The 10,282-nt window shown below is 38.7% G+C and overlaps 1 protein-coding gene across 1 annotated transcript; it reads left to right on the top strand.

Moving 5' to 3' along the window:
* The first annotated feature begins 1,626 nt into the window (after nucleotides 1-1,626).
* LOC119535144 (prolactin induced protein) lies at nucleotides 1,627-9,828 on the top strand. The gene is made up of 4 exons (XM_037837625.1): nucleotides 1,627-1,736; nucleotides 3,537-3,642; nucleotides 9,158-9,272; nucleotides 9,602-9,828. Exons 1-4 carry the CDS (start codon nucleotides 1,642-1,644, stop codon nucleotides 9,727-9,729), a joined length of 444 nt encoding a protein of 147 aa, XP_037693553.1. The 5' UTR covers nucleotides 1,627-1,641; the 3' UTR covers nucleotides 9,730-9,828.
* The last annotated feature ends 454 nt before the right edge of the window (nucleotides 9,829-10,282 follow it).

The raw sequence follows: 10,282 nt of genomic DNA, 5'->3' as shown, positions 1-10,282 counted from the left end.
GTAGTGTCTGCGGGTCTATAGGAGAAGAGCCTCTCAGTTCAACAGTTTCTTCCAACCCAAGGCTCTCTGCCTTGTAGGGAGCACTGAAAGGTTTGCCCTCAAGGCAGGACTGTGCCTTCAGAGGGGCCTAAACTCCAGCAAAGACCTCTTCCTGAATTTTCCCATGGAAATACTCCTAGACAGTTTTGCCCTATTCCTTTATTAATCTCATTTAGCAAGTCCCTCTAATGGAAATTATTCAACTAAGTAAGTGGATCAGGTGTAAAGAAAATTAAAATGTGGGGAAAGTATTCAGGAAGGAAGGTCATGGTGACCAGAGCAAGGTAGAAAGTATTGTTCTTGAGTGTAAGAAACTGAAACAGAGAAGAAGGCACAATAATATTTAAAGTCATAAGTGAGGAATGACATGAATAATGTGCAATTCAGAAGAAAGAGGAGGGAAATGCAGAGGTAGAATAAGCAGGCAAAGCAATTCAGAATGTTAAATATGGAAACCAGAAACAGTGTCTAGGCTTTTCTTTAATTTTAAATCTTGCCTATGGCAACATGTATAAGTAACTCCTAGAGCTCTTATTTTCATCATCATGTCATGGAGGATCTTCCAGGGCTGCCATTGTCATGCAAAGGATAGGAACAAATTTCACAATGTCACAAGTCATGGATTAAGGATTTAATTAAATAAAGAAAAATATCACACCAGTGTCAGTGAGAGTGCGTCTGCCCCTCATCCCCATCCTCTCCCTGAACATGCTTTCCATTCTGTTTCTTCCCACTGTAGAACTTCCCATGAAGCTTATTCCACGAGACAAATGTGAGGAAATGGCCATAACAATAGGGAAATAAGCGAACTCCGTGGTGCTAAGAAGTCTGATTTGGGGATGCCAATTTTTTATAGGAATTGTCTAAAATTAAAATATTTTCTTGCATTGGGGTATTTGGAGCAGCTGGGGATCTTAGAATTCTGTGGTATGTTACATTACCCCTTGAAGTTAAGAAGGATTCAGCAACCACAAATGTCTTCATGTCACTAGTCCTGAAGCCTCACTTCTCAATCTACCAGAACAGCCCAAGTCTTTCTTCATTCTCATACCCACACACTGGTGATGGGCCCTGGGGAAGCCCTGATCACACTATCTCCCTAAGAAATTCTTCAAATGACTTCTCCTCTTTAACGTAATTTAAGGGGATCAAGCAAATGTGCCTAGAGCTGTGATCAGAAATCTGCCACCACAGCTGGATTCTCTGCCTCCAGAACTTAGGGCATCAGTGACTGAAATTAGGGCAGCACATAGCAGGGCAGTCAGACTTGATAATAAGGGAAATGAAACTATCTTCTTAAAGCTATGGAAGGGCCAGTGTATCTCTTGAAGTCCTGGGTATTCTGAGAAACTGTGAAACTGAAAAATGAGGAAGAAGAATCTTACTCCTCTCCCTGGTTCTAACACTCTAGCTGAATGTTGACATTTTCCATAGAAAAACAAACTTTGGCCCAATAAGGAAAGATCATGAGTGGGGAGAGTGATTGGGTGATTGACCACATGGACGTGCCTGGCAACATTCCTACTTCCTTGCTTTGCATATAAAGAGCACACTTGGCATCTGGGACCCTACTTCTCTAGGACCTCACATTCTGCCTCCAGCATGTATTCTTTCCAGTTCCTGTCCAGGGCCGGCCCTGCCACCTTGCTCCTGGTTCTCTGCCTGCAGCTGGGGACCAGCAAAGCTCAGGAAGACAAGTGAGCCATACCTTTCTCCTCCCCACTATACACCTCATGAGGGGCACTGGGAGGGGGGTTCATCCCATAGCCTGAAAATCCACATTTCTCTTGACGATCTTTTCAACTTCTCAGAGCTCTAGCCCCAGGAGCTCTCAGTGGGACCCCCATGCCAGATTCCACTCCTCTCCTCCTAGGAAGTCCACCAACTCCCCCCATTTCTACTGGATACTTCTAAGTTGTCTCTGAGAATGAAGTTCCCAGTGAATATATAGGCTGTAATTAGTAATTAGTCTTGATCTCTGATTCACATCGTATCCATAATCTAAACTTCACCTTCCCACACCTTGCCTCCTAGAAGAGAAGGTTTGGCAGATCTGTGAGTACAACAAAAGCTATAGACAACTTTGACAGGACACATGGAAGGATCATAGGCTCCACTCATAGCCCCACAGTCCAAGATTGAACTAGCCCAGCAGCTTATATGTTCTTCCTCTTCTGAGGCCTGAAGATGAGTGTGAAGACGGCTTGCCTCCCAACCACACTGGGCTGGGAGCACAGATTCAGAAGCCAACTCTTGAGGGCAATTGTTTGAAGAAAGCAGGAAAGTTGAGGGAAGTAAAATGAAAGTTGGGGTGAGGAAATGGGGCCAGAGTTCTAGGGAAAAGGGACTCTCAGCAAATCTAGAGAGTTTTCTTTATAGGAGCAGGGTTTCAAAAGCTGGATTTCTGGGTCATGATTTTGGCAACAGGTGTCCTATGCTGGAAAAAACTGGGTATTTTGACAAGCTGGTATTACAGAGGCAGGTTGCCAGATGGCTCAGATTCAGATCACCACTTAACCTTGAGGGGCAGTGAGTTGTTGAAAGAAACTATGCTAATCAGAATGACAAACCAACCAGATTGCTTAGGACTTTCCTGGTTTTAGCGCTAGAACCCAGGTAACCCCTCAGTTCTGGTCAAACTGGGTTGGCTAGTCCCCCAGCTAAGCTGGTCATTTTGTCACTCCTTAATTCATTGACAAATTGGCAGGGATTTTGAAGACACTTTGCCTTAGGGGAAATGAAGAAATGAAACATATGGGCCAAACATTGTGGACTAAGGAAATTCCCTCCTGTCCCATCCACACAAAAAAAGGGAGAGGGGGAGCTTATCCACGAGATTCTGAGAAAGAGAAAGTAACTCTTTTGGCTCTGAACCCAGTCTTCATATACTGAAGAGGAATAATTGACCATTCTCTGCTTCTGTTTCCTTTTTCCTATCAGATTATGGTGTATGGCCTGAATCTAAGGTGATATCTAAAGGAAAAATCTCCAAATGTGTGTCCAAATCTCCTCCAGAGCTAAATAAATACCAATTCCTGGGCCCCAGCCAGGAACTAAAGAGTTGGATCTCCAAAGATGGTCCTACAAAGTCCTCCAATGCATTGGGATGTTTGCTAGTGATACGAAATATCCTCCTAATGATGACTTGAGCAGGGACAATCAGCAGAACCTATAGGGTTTTTTTAGGAAATTACATTTGATCTTATATTTTTAATCTTTTCACAATTTATTTGTTGTCACTGGAGGGAAAGAATAGGCTCCTTTTTAAATAAAAGTGTCCAAGCTGATTTATTAAATAAAACTAAATGTGTACAAAATAACCAAACAGTCAGCAAACAAAAATTCCCAGGGATTTTGATGCTCAGCAATAGATCCAATCCCCATCAGCTCTCTCCCTCATGCTTTCTCTGCTCCCTCTGACCCACTCATTGTACCCCTTCTTTCTTGTGGATTGGCCTCTTGATTCCTGTACCCTGATTCTCTCTTCCTTTAATCAGCCGGAAGGTGATGATAATGGATTTGCAGGTGCAGAAAACAGCAAAAGCAAATGAAGAGTTCCCTGTGACGCTTAAAATTCAAACTCAATTGAGAGAATGCATGGTGGTAAGTAGAGGCCTAGGGGAGGGAACTCAAGAAAAATCTAACTCCATAATAATGAATGCAAATAAATTAATCTCTCACCTAAATATTGTACATCTTACTTAATAAGATAATTATAATTAATAAAACACTTTCACATATGCTATTCTACTTGACCTCAGAACAAGTGGTAGCTAGGGTGGATGATTATTACCATTTCTAGATGAAGAAACCATGGTCTAGAGAGGTCTATGCAGGTGGAGAAAGAGAGAAAGAAGGAATAGGAAGTGAGAAAGGCATGGCAAGAAGGAAAATAGAAAAAAGCATGAGAGTTGGGGCAGAACTGCTAAGTTTCTCCAAGGCCCTGGGCATGATTGGTTTGGGATGAGGGAGCAGAAAGAAAAACTCTATCCCCCATTTTGTTGAAGAGAAGGACTAAGTTGCAAGGCACATGTACATTATGGTTCCTCCTTTTCAGTAAGTCCTGGGCAGAATCTGCTTTCATTTCATCTGGTCTCTGCTCTTTTGCTCTGAGTCGCCAGAAGGCAATTTTTGTTCCAGCCTCCCCTCCCTGATATGGAACATATACTCTCTTCCCTTTCCCCCAGTTTAGCAGTTGTCTGAGAGAGATGCAACCTCTGAACTAGGTCATAGTTCTGAAACATTAATATGCATAAGAATCACCTAGGAATCTTGTTAAAATGCAGATTCTGTGGATGGACATGGGTTGTTTCCACCTTTTGGCTATTGTGAATAATACTGCCATGACCATTGTTGCACAAATATCTGCTCACATCCCTATTTCCAATTTTTGGGGTGAATACATAGAAGTGGAATTGCTGCGTCATATAGTAATTCTATATTTAACTTTCTGAGAAACCATCAAACTTGTTTCCATAGTGGCTGCATCATTTTACATTCCCACCAATAGTGTACAAGGGTTCTAATTTCTCTGCATTCTTGCTAAAACTTATTTTCTGTATTTTTTAATAATAGTCATTCTAGTTGGCATAAAGTGGTATCTCACTGAGGTTCTGATTTGCATTTCCCTGATTGTTAATAATGTTGAGCATCTTTTCATGTGCTTATTGGCCATATGTATATCTTCTTTGGAGAAATGTCTATTCAAGTCCTTTGTCCTTTCTTTAATAGGTTTGCCTTTTTGTTGTTGAGTTTTTGGAGTTCTTTGTATATTCTGGATTTTAAATCTTTATCAGATACATAATTTGCAACCATTTTCTCCAATTCTATAGAATGTCTTTTCATTTTCTTTATAATGCCCTTTGATGCTCTGAAGTTTTTAATTTTGATTATGTTCATTGCATCTATTTTTCCTTTTGTTGCTCATGCTTTTGGTTTCATATCTAAGAAGTCATAACTAAATCCAAGGATATAAAGGTTTTCCTCCATTTTTTCTAAGAGTTTTAGTTCTTATGCTTAGTTTCTTTTATCCATTTTGAGTTAATGTTTGTACCCATTTTGAGTTAATGTTTGTATATGGTGTGAGGTACAGATCCAATTCCATTCTTTTGCATGTAGATATCCAGTTTTCCAGCACCATTTGTTGAAAAGATTGTTCTTTCCCCACTGAATCATCTTGGGAACATTATCAGAAATCAGTTGGCCATAGATGTATGGGTTCATTTCTAAACTCTCAATTCTCTTCCATTTGTCAATTTTTTTAGTCTTATGCCAGTGCCACACTGTTTTGATTACTGTGGCTATTAGTAAGTTTTGAGATCGGGAAGTATGAGTCCTCCAAATTTGTTCTTCTTTTGCAAAATTGGTTATTTGGGACCCCTAGGAATTCCATATGAATTTGATGCTTGGCTTTTCCATTTCTTCAAAGGTGGCTGTTGGAATTTTGACTGGGGTTGTGCTGAATTTGTAGATCACTTTGGGTAGTAATAACACCTTAATGATATTAAGTCTTCCAATCCATGAACACAAGATATCTTGTAATTTATTTTGGTCTTCTTTAATTTCTTTCAGGAATGTTTTGAAGTTTTCAATGTGCAGGTAACCTACTTGGTTAAATGTATTACTGGATAAATTTATTGTTTTAGATACTATTTGAAATGGAATTTTTTTTAATTCCCATTTTTGATTTTTAGAAACACAATATATTTTGAGCATTCCTGCAACTTTATTAAATTCATTTGCTACCCCTATGAGCTTTCTTGTATATTTTTTATTATTTTCTACATAAAGGATCATGTCACCTGAGAAGAGAGATAGTTTTTCTTCTTCCTTTCCAATTTGGATGCCTTTTATTTATTTTTCTTGCCTAATTACTCTGGCTAGAACCTCCAGTAAAATATTGACTATCAATGGTGAAATCAGGCATACTTGTCTTGTTCCTGATCTTAGACAGAAAGCTTTCAGTCTTTCATCTTTGAGTATAATGTGGAATGTAGGTTTTTCATAAATGTACTTTATCATGTTGAGGAAGTTCCCTTCCATTCCTATTTTGTCTTTACCAAAAACTGTGTTGGATTCTGTTGAATGCCTTTCCCGCCTCAATTGAGATGCTCATGTGTTGTTTTTAGTTTTTGTTTTTGTTTTTGTTTTCTGTTCATTCTGTTGATATGGTGTATCAATTGATTGATTTTTCTTATGTTGAACCACCCCTGTATTCCCACTTGTGATAAATCCCACTCGGTCATGATGCATAATCCTTTTAATAAGCTGTATGTTTCAATTTACTAATATGTTCTAGTTGAGGATTTTTGCTTCTAAATTCTTAAGGGAAATTGGCCTTTAATTTTATTTTTTTGTGATGTCTTTATCTAGCTTTGGTATCAGGTTAATTTTGGCCTCATACAATCAGTTAGAAAGGTTTCCCTCCTCTTGAATTTCATGGATGGACAAACAAAATGGTACATACACACACTGGGATATTATCAGCCATAAGAAGAATGAAGGTCTGATACATGCTATAACATGGATGAACCTTGAAAGCATTATGTTGAGTGAAATAAGCCAGATGCCAAAGGACAAATACTGTACAATTCCACTTAATATAAAATATCTAATATCTAAAATTAGAAAATTTATAGAGACATAGATTAAATTAGTGGTTGCTAGGGCTGTGGGGAGGGGGAAATGAGGAATTATTGTTTAATGGATACAGAATTTCTGTTTGGAGTCATGAAAAAATCTTGGTAATGGATGATATTAATGGCAGCACAACTCTGTGTCTGAATTGATTCCACTGAAATGTACACTTAAGAATGGTTAAGATGGGAAATTTTGTGTTTTATATCTGTTACCACAGTAAAGGAAAAAAACATAGATTCTGATTCAGTAGTTCTGGAGGGATGACTGAGATTCTGCATTTATAACAAATTCCTGAGAGCATGCTGAACCAGGACCATATTCAGAGTGGCAAGGGGTTAGAGCACTTTCCCTCCTGTCTGGTGGCACACAGCCAAGAGGCAAAGTGACCTGTGCTGCATTAACCCCCGTAGTGTCCTTCCCCACTTGGCCAAGGGCCTTTTCAAGTGTTATCACAGACATGCAAACTGTCCCTTGTTAACTACCTCTGTTCTAGGGCCAAGATCCATGTGCCTCCCCTCCCTCCCTGAAGAAAACCCTCTAGAGTAGCACTGATAATCCCCTACAATGTGAGTTTCTTAATTCAAATTAGATGTAAGGAAATTTATTAAATAGGAAAGATTGGGAACATGAGGATTGCTACTTGTTAAAATGCATTCTAGAAATGGTCCCACCCCTGTAAGAGAAAGATCCTTGAGCACTGAGTGAAGAGTAACACTGCTGTCTTGCCAAATTTACTGTTTACAGTCCAAAAATAGGAACCATTTATGCTAATTGAGGGAGGACTGAATCATAATTTTTCAATTCTGTATTTTCTTTATCATAACCACAGATGATAGAAGGCATGAGAATGTGTACATAAAAGTCTTGTGATAATGGTAGTTTATGATGGTGATGGATAATGAAAGTCCATTTCCACCCCTGAGGAAGTGTTAGGTGTAATACAGTATTTTTAAATCAACAAAATGGCATGTGATATGATTTTTTGTCATGGCAATTAATAAAATATGCTTTTAATAATAATGCTTAGTAGAAGGAAATAAAGTGACCTTTTAAAAAACTTCCCAAGTACAAATTAAAGGGCAAGAGACTCCTTTATAAAAATCATATTGCAAACTAGAAAGAATTTGTGGGCTAGAAAATAAATATCAGTTCTGGTAAATCAATTATTTGTATCTTGCAATTAAAAAAATGTATAGCTATAAAACACCTTTATGTTTTTACATTTTTAGGATAATATAATTTCTTTACAGAAGTAAGATTCTCAGCACCTAATCCTTGTATTTTATTAATTATATTGTTTTCACAACTGAATTTTTTATAAAATGAGGTCTCATGGTTACAGTTATAAAATTAGAATAGATTATACCCCTAATCGTGCATTTGAATATATAAACTATCTAGCCCCTTATGGATAAGGAAAAACCATGGTAAACCACAGATGCATAAACATTTTTGTGCTATGGGCTATTTTACTGGTCTTGGGAAGTCTGGGGAAGCCTTGTCAGAAAATTACTTTTAAATAAAAAAATAAAATGTGTTTGACTACAAAGGAAAAATACTATATTTAATAAGTGATCAAATTATTAAAAATAAATTTGTGATACAGTGATACATTTGTTTCTTTACTGACACATTAGCTGGCAAAAGGCAATACCCTTAAAATATAGAAAAGTTAAACGTATTTTATAAAGATGTATCTGTAAGGTGGTTTTTGTTGCTTAGCTTGAAAAGGTACGTTAAACTGTGTGCTACTCTTTGACAACACATAATGAAAGTCATGTTGGACATCCAAGGGATTCTGATTTTTTGCTTTGAATTAACGCGTGTTGAAAATCCCAATTCATTCAGATATATTATTGCAAAAGTAACTAACAGGTAAGCGAGGCAAGGATAGACTTCTCTCAATAAACAAAAGAATTCTCCAAATTTTCTTCTGAAAATGTAAAATTCCAATTGTGAGAATGTTTGAATTCATAGTTGGAGATGGAGGGGCTTCACAGCACACTGTTGCCAGTTGTCTGAGCAAGCTTCAGGAGACAGACAGGCAGCTTTGTTCCTGTAGCCACTCCAACACCATATTTTCAAGTTAGTGATGAGTATCAGCAATATCTCAAGATATCTAAATTTATAATGTGATATGAAATCTATGTTTCTCCTAGTGATAAAATCACAGGTTTAATTCTGTTTAGTTCAGTCTAATTCTGTTGTGGTTTGTTGATGACATTCATAACTGAAAGAATGCCAAATTTCAGGTAGAGGATAATGTACTTTTTTTTCTGTTTGAGTTCAACGACCCACAGAATTCAGTCCACGAACATGGACTTCTTCCTCCATGCCTCTGGCCGACCTACTTCTCTCGTCCTCGTCCTCTAATGTGCCTACATGTGCTGTTACCTCTCCTTCTTGCTCTCTTGCTTTCCCTTCTCATCACACTCTCCAGGCTAACACTGGTACTTTCTCCCTACCTTCTCCTCACCAGATTAAAACTTACCTCTTAAGCAACACCACGTTGAGTGGTCCTTCCACATTTCAACAAACCCTCTGCCTATGTGATGATAATCCAAGGACCATTTTCTGGGACTTCCAGAGCAACTGTAAGTACAGGAGTTGTCTAAGGGGAGAACTTTCCACCAAGGAGGGAAAATTATAAAGAAATATATGGCACTGGAACAGGAGCAGAAGCACCAGGGCAGAAGGATGGAAAGGAAGGAAGGGAAGGAAAAGAAGGGGAAGAGTTCACGGGGATTATGCCCAGGTTCTAAACGTGAGAGGTTGCAGGGAAATAACTTAAAAAAGGAGAAACATTTGCAAATGATTTAGAGAAACTGAATCCCAGTGGGAAGGCCCCTGATATTACTATAAATGATAGAAACCTGATGGTTAGAGTTGTGTCAGAAATGATCTTTGTCCTTGTATCTTTCAGACACTACAAAAATTGTAGCTGTGGCTGACGTTGTTCGGGAGTCAGGTATCTGCCCTAATGATAAGGCAGTAATACCCATTCAAGCAAATCGTTTTTATACCATCCGTACAGTAACAATAGTACCCTAATGGAAGTTCTTGTGTCTCTGTCCCCACACCCAACTGGTTTCAACGAAGGCAAGCTGCTTCTTGTCTGTGGGCATCTGCTGTGGTCTGTCAAATAAACTTCTCAACAAGCTTCTCTGTGCTTTGTTTGTATCTTCCCCCAAAATCCATCCTTGAGAAGCCCCAAACTACTCAAAATTTCTAGAACTTTGGTCTTTCAAAGAAACCTTTACTGGGGAGATTGTGTGAGTCCTCGCTGCTCACTGCTATAAAGAGGGAGAGAAGAAATGGGGAAGTATGAGAGGGTTCATTCTCACACAGAGGAAAAGTAACGGGCCTAAAACTCATGGCAAATGAGTTGCAGAACAAGAACAGGCACCCACATCTCTCTACTACATGGATCATCTACATCCCACCCCACCCTCACTGCTAGCAAGCACTTCACATCCCAGGAAGTGCATAGAATGAACTATAGCATTCTATTCGATTCTGTTCCTTCTTTTCAACTGGTGAAAACCAAGAGCTAAATGATTCTCAGGAGAGTTGGACTCTTATGCAGCTCTGCACAAACACCTAA

This window comes from Choloepus didactylus, chromosome 5 (assembly GCF_015220235.1).
Source record: "Choloepus didactylus isolate mChoDid1 chromosome 5, mChoDid1.pri, whole genome shotgun sequence".
Lineage (NCBI taxonomy): Eukaryota > Metazoa > Chordata > Mammalia > Pilosa > Megalonychidae > Choloepus > Choloepus didactylus.
Note: the sequence above shows the minus strand (reverse complement) of the source record. Positions and strands in the feature narration are given on the sequence as shown.

What these genes read in the sequence shown, in the direction of transcription:
- LOC119535144 (XM_037837625.1), top strand. Translation starts at nt 1,642, where the DNA reads ATGTATTCTTTCCAGTTCCTGTCCAGGGCCGGCCCTGCCACCTTGCTC. An exon ending in AGCAAAGCTCAGGAAGACAA is followed by an intron (nt 1,737 to 3,536) that starts GTGAGCCATACC and finishes TCCTTTAATCAG; the next exon opens with CCGGAAGGTGATGATAATGG. An exon ending in CTGGGACTTCCAGAGCAACT is followed by an intron (nt 9,273 to 9,601) that starts GTAAGTACAGGA and finishes TGTATCTTTCAG; the next exon opens with ACACTACAAAAATTGTAGCT.